At 44.4% G+C, this 13,957-nt stretch overlaps 1 protein-coding gene across 1 annotated transcript in view; it reads right to left on the minus strand.

The window, feature by feature from the left end:
* The window catches only part of LRRC9 (leucine rich repeat containing 9), a 74,283-nt gene that overhangs the window by 18,481 nt on the left and 41,845 nt on the right, over nt 1-13,957 (minus strand). The window contains exons 19-25 of the mRNA XM_025207136.1: nt 13,218-13,358; nt 9,192-9,369; nt 8,100-8,320; nt 7,301-7,423; nt 5,837-5,967; nt 4,373-4,481; nt 4,030-4,169 (exon numbers count right to left, since the gene is read on the minus strand). Of these exons, the coding sequence (XP_025062921.1) occupies nt 4,030-4,169; nt 4,373-4,481; nt 5,837-5,967; nt 7,301-7,423; nt 8,100-8,320; nt 9,192-9,369; nt 13,218-13,358 (1,043 nt within the window). The remainder of the gene's footprint in view (nt 1-4,029; nt 4,170-4,372; nt 4,482-5,836; nt 5,968-7,300; nt 7,424-8,099; nt 8,321-9,191; nt 9,370-13,217; nt 13,359-13,957) is intronic.

Below are 13,957 nucleotides of genomic sequence, written 5' to 3' on the forward strand. Positions count from 1 at the left end.
AAAAATGGTGGAGCAGCATACACATGGGCAGCGCTCCCTTGCACCACGGAGAACATCTAAATGTAAAGTATCTGGCGCTGCAAATGTGTTTGTGGCACCACATACAGCATGGCCGTGCTCATCTGGACATGGCCAGGGAGTCACTAAGCACTCTGCAGTATTGATCCTAACCCATAAATTCAAGTCACTTGGGCTGAACACTTCAAAAGTAGCCCCTGATGTTGCATGTTGCAGTCTTTGCCTATCCCAGATTTAGGTGAGTGACAAGAGTCTTAAATGGAACTCAAACAAAGATGAGACCCTCTAAATACAGCAGCCTCTCTGGAAAATGTTGGCCATAACAGTTCTGTCTCATCAGTACAGTAAAGAAAATACTAATCTACTTCACAGGAGGGCTGGGATAATTAGTTCATAAGCCAAGTTCACTTCTGATGTAACTCGAGAAGACAAAGGAGTTACATCAGGGAAAATCCGGCCCAATGTTTATGCCAAAGCAATAGCTATTTCCTCATAATTTAATTAAAAACCCTTGAATAACAGTTAACTGCAATATATATTTCATCGCAAATCATTTTTTATTCCTCATTTTCCTGTTTAAGAAGTTGGTGACATTATAAAATCCAAATAAATCAACAGTAAAGAGGTGATTCAATGAATGTCATATGTGAGCACAGAAGCTATAGCTCCCAATGCAGAGGGCTCTGTAATCACTAAAGAAAAAAGTCAGAAATGTCTCACACTTCAAACTTTCCCTGCCCACACAACCAGGCTCTGTGTGGACGGGGAAACGGAGATTGGGGCTAATGGAACCCACTGCACAACCCAGAGTGATGCTGTGGCCTCCGGATAGGAAGAGCAGGCAGCTTTAGCAGTGTGAGGCTTTTGTGTGGATCCTCTGAATTACCTCACTGGGAAGGCAAATGTCCCTACAGGCAAATGGCAGCGCACCCCTTGGAAATGAGATTTATCATCTAAAAAAGTGCCAGCCATGCATTAGTGGGCAGACACTCAGCTGTCAGCAAGAGGAACACTCCTGCTGTCTCCATCAGAGCCCCTGTATGAGCCCACAAGACCAGGGAAGAGCAGTAGTATCTCATGAGCATCCTAACCTAATGGAAATGAAAACAGATTCATTGTCTGACATACAGGAGAGCTGAATCAGCTCCACGTGTACTTCTGCTAGTGCCTTTCCCCCTAAAGGATCAAAACAAATTTAGACACATAATCACACGCTCCAAAACAAAAGGGAAAAATCTGGGACAAGAAATACACCCAGGCAGATGCCAAACACACACCAACGAATGAAGTAAGGAAGAGCTGAATATCTGGCTGAGAAGTACACGTGTATGCAGCTACATCTTACATCTCTCTGCGATGTTCTGGAACTGTAATAACATTCACTAAAAAGTGGGGAGGGAACCCTGTGTAGCAACTCCCCACGGCCTGTCTGATAGGACTGTTGTGAAACCAGCTGTGGTCGTTGTCAGAGCAGTAAAGCACTGACTGAATGAGCCTTGACATGTGCCTGAAGTTTCAATCCTCTTAGAATGCAAAAATAAGGACTGTAAACTGAAAGCTGATTTGAAAATGTTCTTCAGGACATAAGCTGACCTAATGTGTCTGTGCGGGCCGGGAGCGACCCGAGCCCTTTTCGCGCTGCACGCGGGCTGTGGCTAGCAGCCCGGGCACGCCGGGGCGGAGAGGGAAGGCCTTCGAGCTGGAATTAGGCACGGACGCGTAGCAGTAGTTTAAAAGATTGTTTACTTACACCGAGATGGCAGTGGTGTAGGCTGGAAAACTTGCTTGAGTTGCGGTTAGACAGGAAAGAAGAGAGGCGGACAAGAGTTCTAAACTCGTGAACTCTAGCCCAATCCGGCTGAAGGCTCTGAACACGCGAACCCGTCGTGTCAGCCGAAGAAAGTACTCGTCTGGAAGAGCTCCGAATAAACTCACACGAAATTTGCTAGGCTCCGTGGGTCCGGTTCTTTTGTGCACAGGAAGGGATACGTCTAGGAATCTATCGGCGACGGGGAGAGGCTAGAGGCTGGTCAGACCTCTGTTGCCTGCTTGAAATGCGCTGGGTCCGTAAGGATCCGCAGCGCTTAGAGATCTTCACACAGCGTGAAGTCTCCTCCTCCCTTGTTCGTGAAGTCCTCCAACTTGGGCAGAAACCACTCAAGCCTCTTATACGGCTAGCAAGCCAATCACTAGCCGCCACGTGTGAATAATTTAGAACTGGCCAATAATGGGACTCTAATTAGCATACAGATGGCGGGAACTCTTTGCAACGAGCATTTCTGTGCTGCAACAAAGAAATGCACCCTGCAAAGAAAGCTTCAAATTGGCGGGAAACTCGTTCCTTGCACCGGGGTTCTCTTTTGCAGCAGAAAACTCCACCGTGCAAGGAAGCTACAATTTAGCGGGGACAATTTAGCAGTGCCAAAGCGCACACAAACAAAAATCACACCCTTTGGGTTGTGACAGTGTCGATGTCAAAAGAATGTAAAAAAGCTTTGTGGATGTCTGTTCCAGAGTGTGAGAAACAGAGGCATATCTGCGAGATGGGCACAGGAGAAGAGGGTTATTGGCAGGATAAATGGCTGCCAGGACTAAATGAAGGATCAGGGAGGAAATGTGGATGAGGATGTAAATACCTTTATAAAAACTCACTGCAGCATGAATGAGTCACTAAGGCATGACGCTCGCTGATTCTACTAACTGATTGTGACTGCTAGCAGGATACTTACATGCATAAGGCAAGCTGAGTTATCACACACCAGGCTCTAAGGCCGGGGCAGGCAATTATTTTGGGCGGAGGGCCGCTTACTGAGCTTTGGCAAGCCATCGAGGGCCACATGACAGGCAGCCAGGGGCAGATAAATATTAACTTTCTCAATTTTTTAGGGGCCCCGTGGGCTGGATAGAATGGCCTGGTGGGCTGCATCCAGCCTGCGGGTCACATTTTGCCCACCCCTGCTCCAAGGGGTCAGTATGACCTTTCAATACTGTCATGTCACTGTATACAGTTTTTGTTACAGATTTCAAATACAGAATGAGCTTAACTGTTGATTGACAAACATGACATCTCGTACCAGGCAGAGGGACTGAGTTAAGGAGCTCCCCGCAATCAATCAATACCAGATGCTTCAGAGGCAGGCAGGAACGTTCCACACTATACTTAGACCAGTGATTCTCAACCAGGGTGCTATGACACACCAGGATGCCTTGGGATCCTTTCAGGGGTGCTGCAGGTTAGCAGTTAGGGGTGCAAACATGCTTCACAAGATAAACCAAAAGATTTAAAATAAGGATCCATAGTGTTAAAAAATATTCTGACCTGCTGTGGTCTCTCTGAGTTCTTTGCATCAGAAAAATTGCTGTGTTAGTTTTCCATAGTGAAAAAATGAGTGTAAACTAAGAACTGGCATTTTCCAAGCAGTGCCTTGGGTCTGACAAGGGGTGCCTTGAGCCTAAAAACCATCGAGAGCCACTGACAGGCAGTTATGCCGTGCTATACAAGGAGAATGGGAGCAGAGAAGACACCTAACTTGTTTTCCAAAAGTTTAGAAGGTGTTGAGAGGCAGTAGTGGGGTTACAGCAAAGAGCTTTTCCTCTGCCAAAACCGTTCTGTACAACCATCACTCAGGCTCTCAGTGCCTCAGTTTACCAAGCTGCGTCAGACCATAGAGCTAGTGATAGAAGCCTGAGCAGCCACTGCTGTTACTGACTGAGAATGACACACTTCTCTCTCCTGAAGACAGCAGGAGGGAAGCACCACGCCGCACTGTTAGTGGTCCCACCACCTCAAAAACTCAGGATGGAGGAAATGAATCAACCAGCTGCCCCACAAAGGATCTGCATGCTCCCACATGTCAGGGGTGAGAGTGGAGGGGTGCAGAAGGCCCTGCCCTAATCAGAACACAGCCCAAGCAAGGTGGGGAGGAGAGAGTTTTCCAGACCCCTTGGGTTCTCCTTTTTCAGCAACAGAAGAAAGGACTAATAAGAAGTCATTGTAAAATGTGACTCTACCTGCTTCCTTTAGAAAGTCCTTGCTGCCCATAGCCACTAGAGGTCACTTTCTGGTACAGCAGCTGCCTGTTTGTTAAATGGCTTTGGGACTTTTGTCTGGGCATTATGGACTCAATGTGATTGTAGTTCAGACACAATACCTGCATAAAGCAAACCACATTGTTAGGCTATGACACAATTAATGTAATACAGAAGTTCCATTGCTGTCTGGTCATTATTTTGAAAAAAAAATCTGATCGGCAGGAATAAGAGAGATTAGGAACTTTACAAAAGTGAAAACAGTTTATAATGATCACCGCTAGAAAAACAGGGAATAAAAGGACAGAATGTGTGACTAACTCACCTTGACGTTAGGCAGGAAGACTAAGCCACTGAAAGAGGTGAGATTGTTGTTCTGCAAATTCACATTGCAGACATTTCTAAATTGATCAGCTGGCACCAGATCCACCGTTCTGAATTGAGTCAAGAACACAGTGAAAAATAAAAGTAGAAGCTGAGGCAGACACGTGACCTAAACAAGCCCGCCTGTGTTGTGTTACTCACCAGAAACCTAACATCTTCCTTACAACAAACACACCCTTTTATTTCCTCAAGAGTAGTCAGAGAGAGTTAACTAATGCCCACATTAAAGGCAAACATCTGTTTTGTTCACATAATCGGAGTAACTGGACTTTCTGAGGGCAAGGTATGAGAGGTGCAGACCTGGTGAGGAGAAATCCACCCCCGTCAGCCCAGAACCAAGGGATGAGCCTGCTGCATGGGCTCTGCATCTGGATGGATGCCCCAACCCCAGCCCTGAGTCACCACCACTGGTACCCTCCACAGAGTCTGGTAAACTCTCGCTAAATCACATATGGGATGAATAATAAATCCAGTAGGGTTCAATTAAACCCATATAAACCCACTAGGATTTAATTAAAATGGTCACAGTCATAACTTAGTTAGTAGACAACTGAAGTTTTGCCACTGGTGTCAATGGAAATAGGGTATTAGCCCTCAGTGAAACCCTTCTGGGCCATATAAGACCAAAGGCTAAGAGTCAATTGTTATAATCGTCTTTACTGAGGTTCTTTCACTGACTGATTTAAGACACCAGGAGAGAAAAAAAAATTGTCAGAAGACCAACATGTCTATGCAGACCACAGAAATGCTTTCCCTGTGCTTGTCACTACAAATGAAAGCTGGCAGAGTATAAATGCTGGCAGGTGATGTGTGTGCTGCAGTAGGGCAGCGTACGCCTGATGAATAGGCATTTTTATACTCTGGGGTATGTGAAAAAGCATGTAGTGCAAGTATTCTCTGGTCATTCAGAAGTGAGTGCCCTTGAGGATTTACTGACGTGTGTTTAGATGCAGGATGGGATAACATCACATGGATCCTTCACAACACAGGAAACAGCAACACAAAAATATTTGTGCCCAATGTGCCTGTTCTCTGCATAGGTTTTTAGCCAGATTTCTGATGGATCAGAACAGGAATCAGCTAAGGCAAATATACCTTTTCTGACCACAAGAAGTCACTTGTCTAGATGTCCATCCAAAATGTGCAAAGTCAGCACAAATCTTTGTCTGGAGAAGAGAAGCATCTGAAGACAGAGACCATTTCCTCACCGACTCTGAGCAAAAGTATTCTGTTTGAGCTATGACATACCAACTCTGTGGATAAGACATGAAGATTTTACCTATAAACAGCTGCACATATGAGCTGCATTAACTAAGCGCAGGTTCTGCTTTCAGTTATATTTTCCTAACCATCATAGTAAATGCTATTTTTACCGTATCAGTGACACTTTTGAAAATTACTGTACCTGATGGTGGAGCTTGTCCAGTTTAATTCTTGCATTTTAGTGAAGTTGGAATGCCCTAATCTTTCTGCAATAGTATCACAAGTCAGTCTACCACCAAATAAATCCTTGGCACTCTCGACTTCTGCTGGCTCCTACAGGATGACATTTAAAAGTGAACTCTGCTGTATTAATGCAGACCTAGGACCTCCATAATATTGCAGGCATGTAAAGTTTCAGCTAATGGTATCATTTTTAAAAAATGATAAGGACCTGAAAAATCAGACCTTGATATAAAGATGCCTTCAAAGTTATAATTTAGGTCACGGATCAGCAATGTATTTGGGCAGAGTGCCAACAACACCTGCAACCTCAACTTGTAAGATTTTGGCCTGCCAGGGGCAGACATTGGGAGAGCCGCCAGGGGCCTGATCCTTGTTGTGATAGTGCAGCCCCAGCCCCTTCCCTGCCCCAAGGCACGTGTGTCAAGCAAAATGCCTGCACATGCCACGCAATGGCACACATGACGGGGGTTGCCTACCCTGATTTAGTTTTAAAGCGGTAATGTTACATTGGCTATATTTTTACTGACTAGGTTAACGACAAACATCCATGTGCTAAACTACAGAGTTGTAATGTAGATGATAATATTATTAGTTAACTAGCAAAATGTCCATCAAGAATGATGGGGAGAGAGGGGGGCAGGGATGGAGACCTGCGTCTGGCTTTACACCCTCCCTCCACTGCTGCAGGTCTGGGACCACCTGCCCGTTCCCCCCGCTGCTCTGGTTCCACCCCTGCTGTAACCCCACTCTGCGCCACTCCGGGTCCAACTCTGCTCCCACTGCCGCTCGGGGTCTGGCCCTGCTCCCCCCTCACCCTGCTGCTCCAGGTCCGGCCCTGCTCCCCCCCTTGCCCAGCCACTCTGGGTCCATCCCCATCCCCTCACTGTGGTCCCGCCCCACTTCCCCCTCCGCCGCTTCGGGTCCAGCCCTACTCCCCACACTCCTGCCACCATTTTAGGTCCGGCTGCACCGCAGCCACATGCCCTGCCCCTGATGGCCACATGCCCCATGCCCCTTGGCTGCGCTGCCGTGGCTATGCACCCCTTGGCAGCGGCCACGCACCTCCCGGCCGTGCGTCCTCCCTTCCAGCCCCCCCCACCATGGCCCAGCTTTTATTATATTAGACTGATTTAGTAGGTGTTAGAATTTTTCAAGATGCTCATGCAACACTGTCGCTGCTGCACCTAGGAGTGCTAATAATCATGGAGCAGGGCTCCTATGGTGCAAGGTGCTGTACAAACAGAAAGATGGCTTCTGCCTTACAGAGCTTGCTACCTAAGTATACGACAAGAGTCAAAAGCTGAACAGAGACAGATGTGGGAATACTAATAAACAATGAGAATATTGATTAGTGTGATAGGCAATGGTCTTGATTTAGAAAAAAAGTGTTTTAACAAGATTATTGGTGCATACAATAACTTACAACAGCAACACCATCTAAGGCTTTGAGTGATGCAAGATGGAAAATTGTGAACAAGCGGTAGTTATCTTGTTTCCACACAATTAGATTACCATACATGTCCAGTATTATCAGATTAATTAAACCCTAAGAAAAAAAATACACAGATTAAGCCTTATTATTATCATCACTCCAAACATTAGTGAGCAAAGACATTCAGGCTGCTCTGTATGTTTGCCTGTAATCCCTTTCTTCAGCTCACAACTCCATGTATCAAGTTTTCAACAACATTTTATAAAACCTAGGCCTTCTCATTTACACTTAGGCTACTTGATATCCATTTGGTTGCATAAAGCAGGTACAAATTACGCTTGTACTTTGTTTAAAGCAATTCTGCCTTACCAGTCTGCTAAAGGGTCTGAATGTAAATGAAAATCAGGTCTTCAGTCTCTTATTAAGTTAATAATGCTTGAGCCTTTGACTTAGTTCCTGGTATCATTCACCGACTGCATCTGATGTGCAGAGTGGATGGCTCAGGGAAGATAATTTTTAGCCCAAACCTGATGGGTGTTCAGCACCTCCTTCCCAGTGCTGAGCACACAAATCCTGATGGAAGATCAGACTAGGGGGTCTTAAGGACAATTACCACAGGTCCAATTTTAAAAAATGGACAAATGCAAGCCTTGCAGGGACAATTTAGGCAATCACTTGTTAACATGGCTGCCTATATTTATAGGAGGTATAAGGTAATTAGTAAAGAGCAATTTGCAAGTTTGTTCCCTGCTCTTCCTGCCCAAACCTAAAGCAATAGCAGCCACTTTACCTTCAAGTGATATATCTCTTGGTTGGTAGATACATAGTTATTGCTTATGTAGAGTTCTATTAGTGCATAGGCTTTCTGCAAACCAGCCAACGAGGTGATTCTGTTGCTCTCAAGAGAGAGGTAATGAAGATGAGACAGGTTGTCAAACACATGTCTCTCCAGGCTGATGAGAAGATTATTATTTACACTAAGTCGTGTTAGTTTGGTGAGTTTTGAAATTCCTGGGAAAATAAAGGAGATATCCTTAACAGACTACAGTGAAAAGCAAAAGGAATGGGCAACTGAGATGGTAAAACAAGCTACACGCAATACGATTTGGCATCCGGGTCTGATGCCAGCAGGATCAGAAGGGATCACTGATGGCCTGTTCTCTTAGCAGCCCAAAGACTGTCTAGGGAGAGGCCACTAGGGAGAGGCATCACCCCTAAAGCAGCAGCAGAAGTCCTTGGGACAGGCTTTGAAGCAAAGGGGATGTGGAAGTTTGGAGGAGGATATAACAACTGCCCCAGGGTTACTGGAACATTGGATCTAAGAGTTTGCACACATAAATCTCTCCATTTAAAAGTGAATGTTTTATAACTTGAATGGTTAATTACCATCACATTTTAGAGATTAATGACCAAAGAGATTGCAGCTATCACAGGAACTATTATATTTCTTGCACCAAGTGTACAGGCTACAGCAAGTTTGTACACTAAAAGTGCACATGCATCCACACCTAAAAATAGTTTTTGACGTAAAGACCTAGACTTTGCTTTTTTAAACACAATTGCTCTGCCTCACCTCTTTTCTTTGTTTCTGTCAAAGATTCATCACAAGAAATACCCTGGGGTCTTCAAAAGGAGGCTGGATAATCACCTAGCCGGGGTCGTTTGACCCCAGCATTCTTTCCTGCCCATAGCGGACTTGATGATCTACTTAGGTCCCTTCCACCTTACCAACTATGAGTAGAGATAATTTATTTTTTAATCTGAAACCTTTAAATCATATAGTTCAGAAAGCAATACAAATAAAAAAGACACTAGAGTGGAAATGTTTCTATTGTGCCCAACTTAAATGTCTTGATTTAAATTAACTTCCTCAGTACAGTACCGTCTAGGTTTGAAATGCAGTTTCCATCCAACGTGAGCTCTTCAAGGTTGAGGCAAGATTCCAATCCTTCTACTTTAGTTAGATTATTGTTGCTAAAAGATGCCCATTTTAAATTCCCCAGTTTCTCCAGGTTGGCAATTTTGGAGAGATGTTGTCCATCAAAATCTAAGACTGTGATCTGAATTAAAAGAAAAAGTCTCAGTCAGTCAATCTATCTGGAATTTAATTCTGACAAATGCTGCCATCACAATAATTCTACCAGCGTTTCCCACTGATATCAATAGGAGTCTCTTCCTGAATAACACTGTATGAGCTACAGCTCCACAATGCAATTCAGGTTTTCATTTTAACATCTTCAAGAAGACTCCACCACTTGCACCAGAACAAACCATGATTGTGCAGTATAAGTAAACATGCTCTCAAATGCCCAATGCAGGTAAATCTAGCATCAGAAACATGCATAAAATGTTTCTAGTATAAACCAGATCTCAGCACTGGATTAATGTAACCCTTTCTGCAAACATAGAATAAGAATGATGTGATTGGTTAGCCTGCTGTCACGTCTTAATTCTAAAATCCAGAGGTGAAATCTTGGTCTTGTGGAAGTCAACGGTAAAACCTTCATTTCCGATGGGTCAGGATATCACCTGAATTTGTTAGCTCGGTATTCTATTAGGGGTTCAATGTTTGCTAAGAAAGGATTAATCCTAGTTTCATGGTTCCCTTTTATCTCTGATTCAGCATAAACATATTCTTTTCTTTCCTTTAATGTCTGTATCATATTCATCTGTTTTGTTTTTCACGCCTGAAAAACTCTTGGGCAGGGATGAACTTAGATCCAAATGCATGTTTCTCACTTGGTCTTGTCAAAGAACTGTTTTTCATCTGCAGTGACTGCAAGCACTCACTTCTCAATACCTTCGTGACAGAGAGAAAGTGCAATCAACGATCTCTTCCACAATGTGACGGCATTGCCATGACTCCACCCTTTCTCAGAAAACAACCAGTAAGGTTACTGTATGTTTTATTAGGCTAACCAAGCATCTTAGCTTGGTAACTTGCAGGTTAGGTCTTTGGGGGTCCAGGGTACTCAGCTTCGTCTCTGATCTACACCAAGCAATCATTACAGAATTCAAAGCTGTTCTTTATTTTTGCTATGCTGATAGGCAAAGTGTTCATTCTTCTAGCTCTTGTGATGTCCCTTTCTTTCTGCAAAAATATCTTCTATCCCTACATGAACTCGGTTAATAATACCCCAAAAGTGTAACGCTGTGTGCAGAAACACTGGCTTTCTTGGATGTTTCTGCAAACATGCACTTTGTAATGCACGCAGAGTAGACCACTATGCTCATCAGCAGAAACTGTTTTCCTCTAGCTATTTTGTACTCTGCACTACAAATTGAACTGACAGAGGAGCTCTTAACCTTTTATCCTTGGGAGATTAACGTGATTTCAGATGACAGGTCAGAGCATGGATTATGACAGGTTAGGATGACCTTGGCTCTTCCTATACGGTTTTCAGTTATATAATATGCTTCTAAACATAACTGGTTATTCAAGGTAAGAGACATTATTTGAAGCAATACCATCAATGTGCTTAGGCCTGAAATTAGACCTACCAGCTTTCTCCTCGTAATTGGGCTTGGTGTTGCATTTTATTAGAACTCATTGAATAACTGAAAGTTTCAAACCTGCCGGCTCTGCAACTATCAGTCAAAAAGCTCTTGTTATTAGAGAAGAAAAGAGTAGCAGGCAGAGCTGGCTACAAGGAAAACAGCCAACCAGGGGAAGTGGCAGAGGCTAGGAGTGCCTATCACACAGCTGTTTACTCTGCAATAATCTAGCAAGGCAAAGCCCTGCTTGGACCAGCAGTAGTAAATTGCACTGGAGGCACGTCAGCAAGCCCACTCAGGAAACACCTGTAGCAGCTCAGGGAGCCACGTGAGCAAATGGGATGTGGCTTCCAGCCATATGAACCCAGGATCTGAGCCAGAGGAGGCAGGTGGAGGCAACAACTCCATAGCAAGGGGAATGCAGGAGATCTCTTAACTGGCACCAGGGCTATCTTGAGGAAGGTGAACAGAGTGATGATGCCCTAGAAGGGAATATTACCTGGGGTAAGGGGGAAACCCTGTTATGCAGGCAGGTAGCCATTGTCTATGTTTGGACCCAAAGGGGGCTTAGTTTGTATTTGCCAGAAGGCTTACTCCTGGGTTACAGATTCAATGATGGTTTAAGAGTGGCTGAAAGGGGAGTGAGCAGAGGCCATGGTGGGGTGCCCGAGAGGTGCCTGGAGGCACTTGGGGGCTTAACCCACAGCAGGGTGCTAGAGGGGCACACAAATGTTTAAAGCCCTGCTAGCAGCCCAGACCTGACGGGGAGATCCAAGCCTAGAGAGGAAGAAAGAAAGGCTGAAGCCTAGTTTGGACAGGAGTTGGACAAGGGCCCAGGGAGGCCAGAACCAGGGTCAGGGGGGTCTTGCATACAGAGCAGATTCAATGTCTAAGGCAGGACAGAGGCAGCCCTAAAGGGGTGAGACCGGGGTCAGGGGCCCAGATGGAGCCAGAGTATGCTCAGTGCACAAGGGAGGGCAGAGATAGCTCCAGAAGGGCAAGATCAGGGCCAGTGGCCTATAGCCCAAGCAGGACACAACCTGAGAGGGAAAGATTCAGGATGAGACTCAGAGAAAAGGGGCTGAAGCTGGGAAGGCTGAGGTCCTGACAAGGGTATAGAGGCCTGAAGAGGCCTGGTATCATGTTGGGGCCAAATGGACACCGAAGTCATTCATTGGTACCTTCTGCAAAGCATGGCTATGATGTAAGGGGAAGCTGGAGCCACATAATTAGCCCTTAACGCTCACAGGTGCCCTAGGGCATGGCCAGGCTGAGAGTGCTCATACAGAAAGGGAAGGATTGAGACCGGCAGAGTCCAGGAGGGACCTGCTGGCTGTTAGAGGAACTGTGGCTTGCTCTAGGACCCATTAGGAAGCCTCCCTTCCAATCAAACAATTACATCAAAGGTGTGGCAGGTGAGTGAGAAGGGGCGGGCACCCTACAGCTGGAGTAGGGTATGGGTTGTGCAGCCACCAGGTGCCGTTCCAGCCGCCCCTGGAGCACCAACTCAGTTACAGGCTCACAAGAAAGGAGCGGGTATACAGAGAAGAAAGAACTGCACAATACACATGTGAAACTGCAGTTGTATCTTTTCAGCTTAAGGTCCAAAATATCTTGAACAGTCTAACAATTTTAGGGAAAAAGTACATGTATACTTAAAGATTAAGACCCCAGCTCCCCCTTCAGATGGGTACATAGCACTTACGCAACTATATTAGCTAAGTAAGTGGCATTTTGGGCTATTCAGATGCTAGGTTCTCCTCACCATAGTGGGGTTGAATGTACTTATCTTAGCTCCCAGAGGTCCTAGCCAGCAGGCCAATGGCTAGATACCCCTGCTGCTGAAGCTGGCTTACTGGACAACCAAAAGGAAAAGAGATGTGGGGCCAGGAGGGAGCAAGGCAGAAGGTGTGTAGTTCAGTCAGAAGGATGCTGCCTGGAAGGCAACAACACTAGACATCATTGTATAAGTTCTACTTTAACACAAACAGAAGTTGTGAGCTTGATACAGAAATTCCTAGGTGAGGTACTCCGGTTTGTTTTATGCAAGAGTTCTTTAAGGGGCCCTTCCCACCTTAAAAATCTGGGAATGCTAGAAAGAAATTTCCACCATGGGAAGGTTATCTAATAAATGTCCATTGTGAGGGTTCTTACCACCTCCTAAGAGGAATCTGGAAGCAGCCACTATGACGGACAAGATACTCCACTGGCCTAGTTGCTAGTTTAATCTGGCAAAGATTCCTGCTTTTGTTGTCACTGTTGTTCTAAATGTTGCACACTACACTGCATTATAAAAGGGCTCCAAAAGATATTTATAATTAGCACATATCAAGTCATCAAACAAGCAGAAAACAAAGACATGGCAGAAATCATCAGTGCAGACTTGCTTTATATTATACAGTTTCAACCTTACCATAGAATACCAGTTGCGCTGGAGCTGTGTCTGCAAATCCACTCTGTTCTTGCTAAACTGGGTGAGAATTTTGGCATAAGGGAATACACTAAGAACGTGTCGCCTCTCTTCATCAGTCCTGGAGTTTTCTAACAGAGATGCCTGACAAAATGAAAATACTGTATAAGGTAATGTACATATTCCATAACTTACCACAAATGAAAAGACCTTATAGTGTGCAATCCTCCAATATAAGGAGATGGGTCAAATATTAATATATCTAACAGATATTAATATATCTAATTCTATATCTAATATCAAATATTAACATATCTAACAAAGATCTACTAGGTCTACATCTCTTCTTTGTTAGATTTTTAGGATTTATTAACGAACAAACAAAAAAGATCAAACAAAACTAATCAGGAGAAATCTTGAAGCCTTCTCTTCATTTCTGCTCATCTCCTGCTCTAATTAGTCCCAGTTCTAGTCAATGAGAGATTGTCTGAGTAAAGACAAAATAAAACCTGAGTAAAGGTCTCAGGAATTTGGGTCCAGTTGTTTAAAAAAATATTAATAATTCATTTAGTACTTTTTGTATTCCCACCATTGTCTATAAGAGGAAAAAACATAGTTAATTTTCTGCCTTCTGAGGGGAGTAGAAATTAAGCAGAGTTGTTTTCAACAACTTCAAAATTATATCAAATCTATCATACTAAGGCATTTCTTTGTGTACCACTGTACTGCCTGTGTCAGCAAAG

Source organism: Alligator sinensis, unplaced genomic scaffold (assembly GCF_000455745.1).
Source record: "Alligator sinensis unplaced genomic scaffold, ASM45574v1 scaffold708_1, whole genome shotgun sequence".
In the NCBI taxonomy this organism is placed as follows: Eukaryota; Metazoa; Chordata; order Crocodylia; family Alligatoridae; genus Alligator; species Alligator sinensis.